Source organism: Musa acuminata, chromosome BXJ3-2 (genome assembly GCF_036884655.1).
Source record: "Musa acuminata AAA Group cultivar baxijiao chromosome BXJ3-2, Cavendish_Baxijiao_AAA, whole genome shotgun sequence".
Lineage (NCBI taxonomy): Eukaryota > Viridiplantae > Streptophyta > Magnoliopsida > Zingiberales > Musaceae > Musa > Musa acuminata.
In genome coordinates, this window is record NC_088350.1 from 25,543,998 (window position 1) to 25,558,492 (window position 14,495).

The window sequence follows — 14,495 nt, forward strand, 5'->3', positions numbered from 1 at the left end:
ATCTCGAATCCTGAGAGAATGGGGAGAATTGGAGGAAAAGAAAGACAAAAACCACGTGATTAATCAGCCCACGCAAACAGAGAAAAATGCATCAAAAATAAAACAAAAGAGATCTCATCAACAATTTAAGGGTCCTCGATTACTTCTTCCATGATCCTGACAGCCGCTTCATCATCAATCACATTCAGCAATTAAAGTAGGAAAGGGAGGGGGGAAAGGAGAGGCCTTCAGCTATGAAAACTTTTGCATATTGAGTGATGCAAAGACCGAGCGAGGGAAATGGAGAAGCTACCGATTGTGGAGGGGATCAGGCGAGCTGGGTGCTCGCCGCTTGCTCTCGTCGATGAGGTTTTCAATTCCCGGCGAGTCCAACCTCCTCCTTGTGGTGATCATGTTCTCCCTGTGTAATACGGGAACCGCCAGTCCTCCGTCCTGAGGCTTGAAGAACACCCATATGCTACAGAGGATCATGAGATGAAAGAGAAGCCTCCTCCTCCTCTCTGCAACGTTGGCCACTGCTAACATATGTTTCTTCTTCGAAGACCACCTACATTGCAAGACCGAGAAAGAGAGGAAGGTAGCTGATTAGTCCAAACTTAAGCCAAGAGAAAAGAAGAACTCGAGCTCGAAGGAGGATGCTAGAGGTGGTGGTGTTTTGCACATTGGCATTTTGTGGCCTGTTCAAGGCGTACCGAATTGAACATGGCTCCAAAACATGTGAATCCACGTACAATGATGCTTATGTAGATTCACATGGTCTTGGGGTTCAATCATTCAACATCGATCTGAATCTCCCAGTAAAAATACTTTTTTGCCCTCCAAAAAAAATTTGCTCATCCAAGACATGCAGACAAACATGCAAGCATACAAAATGGTACCTGGAACTTGCGTGAGCATCTTCCTGTCACCGACCCTCTGTGGTAAAAGATACCGAGATCGAGTTCCGGGAGTGGTCTTCCGCTACACTGTACAGGGTGGAAGCTTTTGTGGTGTCAGAAGCGGTGTACCCACCACTGCTTGTGCTGGCCTTGGTCAGAGTCGAGTTGGGCGTCGAGGTCCATCGCCCTACTCTTCCGCGAGTCCCAGGCCGTCCTGGCTTCGGCAACGAGAAGGAATCGCTCGAAAGCATGAGATGGACGGTGTACATGTCGGGTCGATCAGAAAGCACGGCTTGGCAGCACAACAGTGCTATTTGGATGCACTGTGCAGCTTCGTCGCCGTTCCCGGAAGGGATGGTAGGATCCATGATCTCCAGTGCTTTTCCCTCCCGAAACACCTTCCATGCCTATATGAATCACAACAAAGAAAGCTTAGCATAAACTCGCCGCTGTATGGCCAGTAATTCTTTCCTAAAAACCAAAGAAAATTTGCTTCTTTTGCACCCCAAATATCAAGTTGGCAAACTTACGTAGCTCAATAGGTCGGACTTTTCTTCATCCAATCGCTTGTCGAGATTTTTCCTGCCGCTCACAATCTCCAATACCAATACCCCGAAGCTGAAGACATCTGCCTTTGCTGATAAATAGCCGTTCATTGCGTACTCTGGGGCCATATAGCCGCTGCAAAATGTCCAATCTTGTTGCATCAGAATCATACAGTGACTGTCATTGACATCAGAACAGCTCAAGCAAAAGTCGCGAACAGCATCCTCGAGAACTCACTAGGTACCAGAAATTTTGAACGTGTTGACGTGGGTATCATCCCCCTGGAAGAGTCTTGCCATGCCGAAGTCAGCTATCTTTGGGTTTAGTTGGTCGTCAAGCAAAATGTTACTGGCTTTAATGTCCCTGTGAATGATCTTCACAGGAGATTCTTCGTGAAGATACACGAGGCCCTTCGCCACTCCCCTAATGATCTCAAAACGCTTTGACCAATCCAATGTTGCCGCGGAGCTGTTCCCTGATGACATCGAGCGGTAAACCAAACATCGGTAAAGAGAATTCTTGGTAATCAAATGAATTTGTTTAGAAGACATGAATAGATGCAGACCAAAAAGGAAGTGGTCGAGGCTTCGGTTGGGGAAGTAGGGGTAGACGAGCATCTTCTGATCGGAGGCGATGCAGCAGCCAAGGAGCGACACGAGGTTGCGGTGTTGGACTTTGAGCAGCAGCTTCACCTCGTTGGTGAACTCCCGCACCCCCTGCCGAGAGTTCAGTGAGAGCTTCTTCACTGCAATCTCTTGCCCGTTTTCCAACACCCCCTGTTTCAATTGGTAAAAATGTCCATCCATCAATATCCATGACTAGTAGATCGAATATTTTAATCATGGTGATCTGTATATATAGAACAGAATGATCCTAACAACAGGCATATTATAGAGCTCAATATGGAGAGAATTACAAATGAATCAAGATAGTTGCAATAAAACACACTAGGATTATATATTAAAAATAAGATGCATGTTAGTCTTTTGCGTTCTTAACACATTTCAATCAGATCACCATTAGAAAATATTTTGTTTGGATGGATTGATTTCTCTATAACAGTACATCTCCAAAATTCTTTCTTTTTCTTCCTGTTTGGATGCTTAACATATCAAACATTGTTTAGAAAATAAGTTACTAGATAGTTAAATCATAATAATCAAAAAAAAAAAAAGTTAGGTGCCATTTGGGCTTCCAGGAATCTGATTTGCAAGCTTGAAACACCGAGGATGAACATTATGAAAATAATAGAAGATAATAATAATTATTGAAGAAGCTTTATTGAAGAAGTGAAAAAGCTTAAATACATTAACATGTCCCTATCCTCTCCTATTTATACAGATTAGGAGGAAGGATTTCCCTCAACAGAACGGAGGATAGATTTTCCTCAACAGAATAGAGAGATTTCCTCGTATAGTTGGGGAAATCTTATATTCTGTCATGCTCCCGCAAGATGATGCTCCTGTCAAGGATACCAATCTTGGATCGATGCAAAGAATGGTTTACGAGCGAGATTCATGAGTAAAGCAAGAGCAGATCGTTGTTGCTGCGATTGCTGTTGTTGTGAGGGCACAAGCGTTCCTTTCGTTCCCCTTAAGTCCGCCCTTCGTTCTCTTAAGTCCGTCGACTATTGGCAGATCAACGACGACTATCGCGGTGAGGAAGATGAGGATTGGCCGGTGCTCCTATCAAGGATACTAATCTTGGATCGATGCAAAGAATGGTTTACGAGCGAGATTCGTGAGTAAAGCAAGAGCAGATCGCTGCTGCTACGATTGCTATTGCTGTGAGGACACAAGTGTTCCTTTCGTTCCCCTTAAGTCCACCCTTCGTTCTCGTAAGTCTACCGACTATTGGCAGATCAACAAAGACTATCGCGGTAAGGAAGATGAAGATTGGCCACGAAGCCTCTTAGAAATTTGACTACAGCAGCGTTGGTCGTAGGCCGAAGACAAGGGCGAAGCTTTGCTTTTCTCAACGGTGTTGGTCGCTGGCCGAAGGCAAAAGCGAAGCTTCGCTTTTCTCACTGCTCTGATATCGATTAACATTAAAGAAGCATTAATATATCTCTCTCCTATTTATACATATTAGGAGGAAGGATGGTATTGAAGAAGCTTTAAAGAAGCATTAACATATCCCTCTCCTATTTATACAGATTAGGAGGAAGGATGGTATTGATAGACCATTCTGTTGAGGGAAGATAAGATTTCCTCAACTATACGAGGAAAAGGGACATATGTCTTTAGAGCAATGAGAAAAGCGAAGTTTTGCTCTTTGCTCTTGCCTTCAGCCAGTGACCAACGCCACTAAGAAAAGCAAAGCTTCGCCATTACCTTCGAGGCTCCGCGACCAATCTTCCTCACCACGATAGTCTTCGTTGATCTGTCAACAGTCGGCGGACTTAAGGAGAACGAAAGGCGGACTTAAAGGAAACGAAAGAAATGCCTGTGCTCTCACAGCAACAGTAATCACAGCAGCAGTAGCGATCTGCTCTTGCTCTACTCACGAAGCCTCTAGCTCGTAAACCATTCTTTGCATCGATTCAAGATTGGTAGCACTCTCTCTATTCTGTTAAGGAAAATTCTCTATTCTGTTGAGAAAAATCTTTCTTCCTAATCTGTATAAATAGGAGAGGGATATGTTAATATATTTAAGCTTTTTCACTTCTTCAATAAAACTTCTTCCATTCTTTCCATCAGAACAGACTCCGGTTCAAAATGAAGTCGATAAATTTGATCAAGGGTGTGTTTGTGGACGTTGACATTGCAGCAAGATTAGTAGACCGCGGACAGGTGGTCCACTTTGAGTTGGTTAGGTAGATAGAAATGAATGAAATCTCATGTGGTTCCGGTGAAGCTATTGACGCAGAATGAATATAGAAGCATGCAACTAGATTAGAAAAAGCTGCAACCACGAAATAATTCCGTCTCAAAGCTATTTACGCAGAATAAATATAGAAGAAAACAACTAGAATAGAAAAGGTTGCAAGCACGAAATAATTGCGTCTCAATAAATTGTAAATAGCCAGTGGAGTGTAAAAGACACCCAGAAGCATTCAAGAACCATCTGACTGCAAATGATTGGGAGAAGTATCTTTGCAGGGGGCTAAAACCCTGATGCCAGTGATTGTAGAGTTAGTAAAGGAGATAAGGAGAGAATAAATTATCAACGAAATTATCAAAGGTTACCTTGTAAACGGGGCCGAAGCCGCCTTGGCCGAGAAGATTGGATTCGGAGAAGTCATCGGTGGCGACTTCCAATGTCTTCAGGTCGATGAATAGGTTCCACGGTGACGGCTGCGATGACGACTGCTGCTGCTGTTCGCTGCCACCACCACCTCCTCCTATCTTTCCCCTCCTCCAACATCCACAGAACATCAGCTTCATCTGCTCAATCTTCGAGGACCCTTTCACGGCCAGCACCTGAGAGAGAGAGAGAGCACAATCGATGAATGTACTCCTGGAGATGTTAATTAGATATGCTTTGTGGTGGTGACAATTGGTCAAGTCAACCCAATGGAAATAAAAACAAAAAGAAAAGGACAAGAGGGAGAAAGAGGAAAATTCAACCTACATGTTCCTCATTGTAGTTTGACTTGAAAAGGGAAAACCTCGACCTGCTGGTTTCTCCGGTGAAAAACTTGGGAGAGCGCTTACAAAGACTTGTTATGTGTTCCCATATACAAGACATGGGATTCGGCTGTCCGTAAGATCCTAAAACGTGTTCCCCGTACCTGATCACCGACTTCGGGGGAACATGCTTACTCAAGATTTCAGTCCGGTAATCCGATCAAACATGCATCTTCCTTGGCTTGATCGGATTACTTTGTCCTGTTGATATTTTATACCTTGGATCACTATTATATGTACACACACATATAAACTTGTGAATGAGATCGACGTAGTCAATATCTGGTGAGTTGGGACCAGCAGTTGCCATGGCGTTTTAAGGACGATGAGAAGCTGCCATTTGCCAAGCTCCCGAGCTTGCCTGATTCTGCACGCACAAGAACAGGATGTATAAACAACTGAGACCGAGAACATCAAGCACTGATACAACTCATAAAGGCAAGAAGGACACTGCATTTGGCCATCCTGATCAGCTTCTTAGACAGAAACTTAAAACTTAGACACCAGAAAAAGATGAGATTAGCAAAATCATTTGACCAATTCTGGGTGCTACAAACTGGGGCGAGATTTAAAGCTTGTTTAAACTGGTTAGTTTTTACTGGCTTCCTGGAGCATAAAGCTTGTGCTTCAATCTCAATCCTTAAGTCACTGTTTAACCATAGCAGAAGATTGTGTGATGTCTAATCTCTGTGATTTAACCATAACTACAGCTCTTCAATTATCCGTTATTTGTCTCATCATAAAATCTATGTTTCCTTTCCTTTTGGCAAGAAGACTATCTGAAACCTGATGACATAAACACATTCATTACGTTTCCTCTAGCATCTTGTTTGTAGATGCAACAGCAAGTGATTTCATATCAAAAAGTTGCCTCTTCCAGGGAATTGGAACTTAACAAGAGTTCCATGTGATGTTGGAGACAGAGAGCGCTCCAAAAAAAAATACAATAAATTTACTAGAATGGTCCATCAGGAATGCACAATAACACATAGGGATTATTGGAGCTTGAAATCTAGAAAGAAGGTAGTGGACATGTAAATCATGCATAGTATGGCTGTAGCATTTTCACAGATCAAACTTCAGGGGCCGTAGGTGATTTTAGAACAAGCAAAAGAAAAGAAGGTAGTGGACCAGTAAACCATGCACAGTATGGCTTTGGCATTTTCACAGATCAAACTTCAGGGACCCCAAGGATATTTTAGAACATGCAAAAGGAAAATAAAGAGGCAATGAATGGAAACAAATGTATTCCTTTCTTTTTCAGCTAACATGAGTAGCAACAATACTTTAAAGATTGAATGGTAACCATCATATGATAAAAAGCCAATCTCTCTCAGAGACATAGAAAAAGGTAAAGAAACTCATGTACACACAAAAGATGATGACCAATATATTCTTAAAGAACCACAAGATGTACGTCAAGATTTGAACCGAGTAATTAAAGCAGAAACTACAAACGGAACTATGAGATATGCTACTTATTATATGCGATGGCAACAAACGTTAAAACTGAATTGCCAAACTTCCAAAGAATTTCTATACGAACCTACCATTTCTTGGACAAAGTAAGTAGGCAGGACTCAGTCCCAAGAACTTGCTCTCTGATAACAAGATTATCACTAGCTGAGTTAGCTGCAACTTCTACTGAGGTTCACTTTAAAAAGTTCCATTACAATTTAAGTTGAGCAGAACAGAAAAAAGAAAACGAAGAAGAAGAAGAAGAAACACCACACTCCAGCTTTGTGATCTACAAGCAACAAGACAAGAAGACCAGGAACAAAAAGATCTCAAGGAAGCCAGAAAACACATTATTCAAGAGTACAGAAGTGATAATCACATTATGTGCCATTCAGCAACAAAAAACCAAAATCCTCGGGTCCTATTTCTCAAGGCATGCTAATTTTTAACAAGTAATGATAGGAAAGTTTGGTGCTCATATAAGCAGTTTGTATTGTGTTGATGATACTCTTAGGAAATTAAGGACTTTAGTGGAACTGGAAAATGTACCTGGCAGTCATGTTGGTAATTTTTTCTGATTTAACTTCAGAAATTTAAACAAAGTGAGATCTCAGACAAGGAAAGGTGTATATGTATGTGGCTTGACAGATCTCATATCCAACTCACTAATTGTATCAACACGAGAATTGTACTTATTACCCTTACAACAAGAATCATAAATGGCAGCTAAAACATCAAGCATGAATCATTAATCAAGTGCTTCCCTTTAAAATTAATATCAGAGCAGCAAAGCACTTCAATAATTGCGAATCCATCATAATGGCTTCTACAAATTGCATAATTTACTTGTTTGTTGATGAGAAGCCACTTCAGATGAAATGCACAAAAGATCCTTTAGGTGCCGAGTACGACTTATCTCTGGCTGTGACTTACATTCAGAAAATAACAAAATGTAACTAGTTCATTAATCAGAAAACTGCCACAGCCTGACACGTCTTCCTACTAAAATTAGGTGACCATATATGCTCATAATTCACATGATAATGTCCTAAGCAATTTTCAGTTTGCATGATACCACCATGGAGCTTAGGAATTGCATAGTTAATGCCCAAGTTTCTCTTAAATAATAATTTTAGTTTGAGCATACCGAGAACTAGCCTAAGAAATCTTAGGTTAACTCTGATGAGGTATATTATCAATTATCATTGCATAAACACTCTGATCCGTAAGGTATTATCAGCCTTGGGATGGTTCTCATACAATTTTATACTTTTGGGTGATCCTCAAAAGATTTCTTCAACTCTCAAATCAATATGAGACTAAATGTGATCTCATCAAATTACACATAATATGCTCTAAGAAGGCAAATTCTCCATGACGGCACGACCTAGCATTACTTTAGCTTCATTAGTAATTCTTGTGCCTCTCGTGAAAGAAAAGAATAATAAGATAGTTTAGTAACTATAAATTTGAACTTACACTTTAGAAAGCGAAAACCTTCTATTTATTTTATTAAACCATATAATTTAAAATTTATAAAATGTCCTAACAAATCAAGTTGCCAAAATTACAGGACCAAGGAAAGTAATAGGCAGCAAATGAAAAACTTTAACCTTCTTCCCGAAAGTAAACCACCCTTCTCAATCAGATATTCCAAGTTCTGCAAAGAAAAGCAACGCCTTTAGCTTCTAACTTGAAAATAATAGATAGCATATATTTTTATAACCTTACTTTAGGATGACGCACCCCTCATTCAAACGATTTTATAGGTTTCTGGAGTTATTTCAGATATCCCTAAACCAGCGAAGAGATCTGCAAATGAATCAACAAGTATTTCATTGAAATAAGAAATCAATTGACAAAAACAGGATAAGGCATCGAACCACAACCAAGGGTCAGAAATCAAGCTACAATCAAGACATGTCTTACATCAAGCTCGCGCTGAAACATTTCTTTCGCCCCCAATGGGGCTTCGTGCCTTTGATGTTTGTGTCTTGATACCTACTAACGTAATTGGAAATCGACAGCGTAATTAAGATCTTGCCCGTCTGTCCTTTCTCCGTCTCATCCGATGTCAGCCTTGCCATCTTCACCGAAAGATTAATCGTCTCCGTCGCCCCCATCGGCGGAACCACTGTGTCTCCAGCTGCTTGTTCGGTCCCTTCCTTTCCTGCGGCGATCCTCGTCGATGGGACTTCTTCCATTTCCTCGATCCAGAGGGGAAGAGACGAAGAGGAGGAGGCAATACGGAAACCTTCGGATGCGGTTTCGATTTCAATTCTCGCGGGCTTCTGACAACCCGCACACGGACAAGCCCGCAAAAGAAAAGAAGCCATAAAGGATCTCACCTGGCCGGTTCTCCAATTAAATCACCCCAGGTACGACTCGCTGTGTTATGCTATATGGCTGGGACCCACCAAGTGGCCAACGCCAGTGGTTCGGCGGTTGGTAAACGAGTTGGTCATTGTCGTTAAAAAGAAGTGGCATCATAAAAAGATGGCTCCCCGTTAACTTGATTCGGATCCTTCGGGCGTTTCAGATCCAATAAGCTAATAGGGTCGACTGCAAAGTTCGAAATCGAACCCGAGATGTTGAATGTTGGAGGCTCGTTTTTAATCTAACAAACTAGTGGATTCGGATTGAATGGATCTAATCTGAGTCCCACCCAACTCAACTCCTAAAGGGAGTTCGATAAGATCACGGAAGAAAGATGGCTCGGCTCAGTCACGTCCTTGTCAATTACGTCACTATTAGAGTCCTTGTCAATTAATCAACGTGCGACACATCGTCCCGGAGGAGGAACGCTCACGTGACAGACACGAGGGCCACAGCGTCCATTCGAAACGAGGAGAGGGAAAGCAAGCCCCCACCCCCCATCCGTGCGTGACGCATCATACGCATCTCACAATCAGGCCAACAAAATTTTGCCACGACACCACATGGCTACATTTTTAGCCGGAAGAGGTCGAAAAGCGGTATACGACACTGTGGCAGCCTGATATTGGATAGATCGTCGTATGCGTGTTTGGCTTAACACATGGGACGGAGCGATGCTTCCTTTAATATTATTTTATTCGATATATAACCCCCTCGTCTTAATGACTTCCCTTCCCTCTCCCTTGTCTTCCTTCCTTCACCTTCAGCCTTCGACTTCAAACGTCGGCAACCTCTTCTCCTCGGCGATTTCTCGACTCGAGAAGGCTTCTTGTTCTTGCCCTTTGACAACCCCTAGGGCTGGATCTGGTCACCGCTGGAGGGTGGCCCGGATACATGGCGTTCTCGGCGGAGGCGGCCAACTCGGCGGTGTCGGCGGCGCGGGGGAGCCTCCTTCACAAGTTTTCATTTCCGATCCTGAAGACGTGGGGGAACCAGCGGTTGTTCCGCTGCACGAGCGTGGACGGCAAGGGGGAGGCCGTCGCCGCGGGCGGCCGGAGTGCGTCCGATGCGGCGAGGGGCGGGATCCGTGTTCCCGAGGTGAGCGGCGACGAAAGGGGGGTCGAGGAGGTGAGGGAAAAGCTTTTCGTTCACCTGAAGGAGGCGGCTGACCGGATGAAGCTGGCAATTCCTCCGCCGGCGCCGCTCAAGGGCGGGGACGCTGATAAGAAAACGGATCGGGAAGCGGAGGCAGACGCGGAACCGTCTTCCTCATCTATGGCGCGGTCGTGTAAACTAAGAACGAGGCGGCGGGGACCCAGGACTCCTTCGGTGTTCGAGCGGCAAACTAGTGCGTCGCCGGTGGCGGCGGCGGAGAAGAGGCCGGTGCGGCTTAGGTCGGGAAGCATAGCACCCGAGGAGCGGCCCAAGTTCTCGATCACTCTCACGAGGGAGGAGATCGAGGAGGACATCTACTCGGTGACGGGGCACAGGGCCCGCCGGCGACCCCGAAAGCGTCCCCGTGTGATCCAGAAGCAACTCGATGTGAGTCGCTCTGCCCACCTAGTCCAATTTGTTGCCACTTCTCGATTCAAAACTCGATTTTTCCCCCAAAAATTCGTGCTTTTCTTCTTTATACTTGATCTTTCTAGCCCATTGATTCAAACAAACCTCCCTGGTTTTCTCGCGAAAAAAAAAGATTCTTTTTTTCTTGGTTAAAAGGCTTCACTTCATGATATCTTCGTTGTTGTACCAGTTGTTGTTCCCAGGTTCATGGCTGTCGGAGATCACCCTCGACACGTACAAGGTTCCCGATTAGAGGCAAGGTCTCACCTGCGGTGGTGCCAATTCTTCCCCTCTTCTCTCCGCAGCAGAAAGCTATCCTGGTAGTTCCGCCATCGCCATTAATCCTCTTTCCGTTCCTACAATTCTTATTTCTTAGCAGTTAATTCGGCTCTATTTGTACTCTGCTGTTGTTATTATTCAAGGAAACAGACATCTATAAATGCTCTCTGTTCATCTTAGTGCGTGCTTGCTCCTCTAGAATGGTTCGACTTCTGTGACGAATTCCGACTGCAGAGTTTTGCTTGTTCTGTAGCTGTTCTTAATTTCATGAACTCGAACTGGGCTCATGACTCCTTTCTCATTCCTCCGCTCGGTTTCACGTGGGAAGTGGCAGAACGGAGATCAAAAAGGGATTTTTCCTCCTGTAGGAGCGGGAGGACGAGGAAGGGTTAGCAGGCAGAAGACGACGGGAAGAGAAGCGGAGGATTTAATGGAGGGTTGCGGCCGTTGCTGGGTTGGTGGTTTGATTAGGGTATTGCCGAGTGGAAATCCTCATATGTTATCTGCAGGATGTTTGTTAGTTAGAGCTGCCATTGGTTCTTATTGGGGACCCACATATGGATGGATCCAGTGAGACGTGTCTCTCCCGTGTTTGGTCGCTCGTTCCAAATATAGGATCCGTACCCGCACCGATAAGGTAGTAAACTACGAGCGCTTCCGGTGGCCGTTCCAGACCCTGAGGCCGTGGCGTATGGCTGGGCCGAGACAGGGCCTGCCCTGCACAATGCACATCTTTGAGTGATCACAGCAGCGTAGAGATTCGTGAAAATAATCTTGTTTTGTGGTTAATTAAATCAGAGCCGTTAATCCACAGCGATTCTCGTCATAAGATCGAACGCATCGACTTCCTCCGTCGTTGCGGACCACAATCTGATCCCTTCCTGCTTCCCGGTCCCGCTTGCGTCCCACGGACGGGGAGCTGCTCAATTACTGCCCCAGGCGCAAGCTCGTGGAAGGTTAAGCTCTACAAGCAGGAGCCCACGGGACGTCCCTGCCTCCTCCATTCTCTCCTCGCACAGCGACGTGTGGTTCTTCTTCTGATCTCTCCACCGCGAGTACGCCGTCGGGGGAAGTGATCGAGCCCCTTAAATTTGCTATTCTTTTGGTGCGTGAATAATAAAGATCGGATTTTGGTGGTTGGAAGGGCGCATTGGACGCGTGCAAGGTGTTCGAAGTAATCTGTCAGCGTATAAAGGAGCTCATGCGATTGGATATCGTCTTCGCTTCGTAGCACCATCAATTCAAGCATCAGATTAGAGGATCCACCTCTCAAAGCAATTCCAACTATTGAGCAGCAGGCAATTTTCTTTGGAAAAAGGAAGTGATTCCATGGTGGACAAGCTAAAGAAAAGAAATCATCTCCATCTCATGTTGAAGGAAGAAGAATCCTACAACCTGTAACTTAGAAGCAAAAAAAAAACTAGGGAGCTTCGGCATGACCATGACGAAGAAGGTTGTCTCATTTCTTCGATACAAATTATTCGTTTCTGGGAAGACAATCTCTTAAATGAAATGAAGAAGCACAAGAACCAAGAACTGCTCTTAGTGCAGTCTGCTCAGTAAAACCCAGGAATCACCCAGCACAAGAACTCCACCCAAGTTAGTCTTTGTTGGAGTGGATGCAACCCATGTTTCACAGCAAGCAAGCCTGCCTGACTCGGAGAACTGACGGAGCAGCAAATCAGTATGTTCTTTAAATTTTGTTTTGAATCAGCCTTTTAATTAGAAAACAGTTTTTTCTATGTGATTCCTTAAATATTTTAGAAAGATCAAGAAAAAAAACTCCATGGATCCAATTCTAAGTAGTTGTTGGGACATTAAGACTAATTCTTGATCTTGTACTTGTTATATATGGAATTAGCAGAGAGATGTGTCTGTGTGTGTGTGTGTGTGTGTGAGAGAGAGAGAGAGAGAGGAATAAAGTAGTATGTCTCAGTGTAGCTGTAAGAGATCACAACTTCTTGCTTGGTGTATCAGTCAAGATGACATGAGAGCACACTCATTGTTGCCCAAGCAAAGAACTAATTGAAGGCAAGCATTTAAACTGCAAAGTGCTTCAATTTTTCTCTAAATGCCCACTTTGATGAGCTTATAGTGATCCTCATGTCATGTCATCCTTTTGTCTTAGCAATATCTACATGGAGATGTTTGTGGTCTGTGAAATCCTATCCATGACATTTTACCAATGAGGAGCAGTTGAAATGAGTTTAATTTGTAGTTGCTTTGGCATTGATGTATTGGTGCTTGCCTTCATTGTGCGTAGCACATTGGGTGCTCTACTTGATGTATCTTTTGAGTGCTCTACATGTTGATGATGACTACTAATGTGTCACTAATAAGAGAGAGACTCTTTACAATTGGAACCCATTTGAAGTGCTTCTTAGTGAAAGTGGGAACCTCTTTCTCACCTCATCTTCAATCTTTAGGAGTCATTGGATCTTTTTATCTCTTTCTAAATTAAAAATCTCCACCCACATTTTTTGTTGCTTGCCTAGCTTTCTTGTCTCATCCATCTCTTGGTGAAAGTGTCAACCATGAGATCATAATTATGGGAAGATTACACATTGGCTTTTGTTGCAAAATACTCAGATTTTGGCCATACATGTGGGGTAGGACAATCCTCAATGACCAAGATAAAGTTGAGAATAGAATGATTTGTGGGATTGCAACAGTGCTATCATATCTTCTTTTGACTAGATTTGTTCTTGGGTTGGACATCTTGTCATGTTTTACTTTTCTTTGGTCAGAAGCAAAACATATTCCCTTGACATGAAAAAAAATTGTTTTTTTCTAAATTGACAGTCATAGCCTGGTAATATGCCATTTTCTTCACCAAAACCCTCTCTATTAAGATTTAATTAGTTTAACAAATGATTTACGACCAAGGTAGGATTCAAATTCAATATCTTTCTTCTCGATCGACCGATGACAATGTTGGTCATTGTTTATTAGGTAAAATCATCAAAATTTCTCTTCATGATAGCTTAGTTATTGACAGGAATCCTCTTAGTTTGATGTGATTCTTTTGATAAACTTCATGTCCAACAATAAAGTCATTTATACTCTATGAACTTCTAGGATTTATTAATCCTTTTTGTCAAGATCGAGCAAGATCGAGTTAATGGAAACTGCACCTACCCTAATCGTCGATTATATATTAAGGTAGATAGATAGATAGAGAGAGAGAGAGTGTGTGTGTGTGTGTGCAGAGATCTCTATTGGGTTGGTATGTTACATCGATCATGAGCTTATACTGAGTTAAATAACCAATACTTTTGGGTAAAATGAGTTGACTTTGAGTTACATCCCACCACTAAACATGAGAATCCGAATACCTTTTCTAGATGTTGTAAAGAGTTGTAAATTTGCTTATATTATTCCCTAATCAAATTATACATTCCATGCACTGTTAAAAGGGAGAAACCTATATATAATATGGCAACTTTGGTTAATAATTGAAGTTATTTATTTTCTGATTCCAAGATGATATCTATGTGCCATATTCTTTATCTATCAATCTGTCGTTTACAAGATAAACTAGAAACCAAGGATCTAAGGGTTTTAAGGTTGAAGGTAATTGTTCCTCTGAGGACATTCTTGGAGCGTCCCATATAATATTCATTGTTAGGTCAAGTGATGAATCGAAGTGGTCGAAATCTTCATCGAGTTGTATGTGGAAGATACGTCCCTTGGTACTGTGATCAAGCTGGTGGGTGGGGATTATAAAACTAGGTTTAATCTTATTATTAGTATAAGTGATACGAAT

General features: G+C 42.9%; 2 protein-coding genes and 1 long non-coding RNA gene across 3 annotated transcripts; 1 reads left to right on the plus strand and 2 right to left on the minus strand.

Moving 5' to 3' along the window:
* Nucleotides 1-112: 112 nt before the first annotated feature.
* On the minus strand, nt 113-5,403 carry LOC135631441 (cysteine-rich receptor-like protein kinase 44). The gene is made up of 7 exons (XM_065139125.1): nt 4,998-5,403; nt 4,613-4,846; nt 1,990-2,200; nt 1,662-1,899; nt 1,409-1,559; nt 879-1,285; nt 113-547 (listed from the first exon to the last, which is right to left on the minus strand). The coding sequence occupies exons 1-6, from the start codon at nt 5,112-5,114 to the stop codon at nt 905-907; spliced, it is 1,332 nt and encodes a 443-aa protein (XP_064995197.1). The 5' UTR covers nt 5,115-5,403; the 3' UTR covers nt 113-547; nt 879-904.
* A 2,542-nt stretch (nt 5,404-7,945) lies between these two features.
* LOC135631337 (uncharacterized) lies at nt 7,946-8,811 on the minus strand. Its single transcript, XR_010494355.1, has 3 exons — nt 8,441-8,811; nt 8,243-8,323; nt 7,946-8,171 (listed from the first exon to the last, which is right to left on the minus strand). It is a non-coding gene; the product is annotated as an uncharacterized LOC135631337 (long non-coding RNA).
* An 803-nt stretch (nt 8,812-9,614) lies between these two features.
* LOC135631253 (uncharacterized) lies at nt 9,615-10,908 on the plus strand. Its single transcript, XM_065138773.1, has 2 exons — nt 9,615-10,429; nt 10,641-10,908. The coding sequence occupies exons 1-2, from the start codon at nt 9,782-9,784 to the stop codon at nt 10,701-10,703; spliced, it is 711 nt and encodes a 236-aa protein (XP_064994845.1). The 5' UTR covers nt 9,615-9,781; the 3' UTR covers nt 10,704-10,908.
* Nucleotides 10,909-14,495: the final 3,587 nt, after the last annotated feature.

Excerpts from the sequence above, each read along its gene's own strand:
- LOC135631253 (XM_065138773.1), top strand. The coding sequence starts at position 9,782 with ATGGCGTTCTCGGCGGAGGCGGCCAACTCGGCGGTGTCGGCGGCGCGG. Across the intron at positions 10,430-10,640 it reads TGATCCAGAAGCAACTCGAT|TTGTTGTTCCCAGGTTCATG; the intron begins GTGAGTCGCTCT and ends TTGTTGTACCAG.
- LOC135631441 (XM_065139125.1), bottom strand. The coding sequence starts at position 5,114 with ATGTCTTGTATATGGGAACACATAACAAGTCTTTGTAAGCGCTCTCCC. Across the intron at positions 4,847-4,997 it reads CAAACTACAATGAGGAACAT|GTGCTGGCCGTGAAAGGGTC; the intron begins GTAGGTTGAATT and ends TCTCTCTCTCAG. Across the intron at positions 1,900-1,989 it reads CCTCGACCACTTCCTTTTTG|GGAACAGCTCCGCGGCAACA; the intron begins GTCTGCATCTAT and ends CGATGTCATCAG.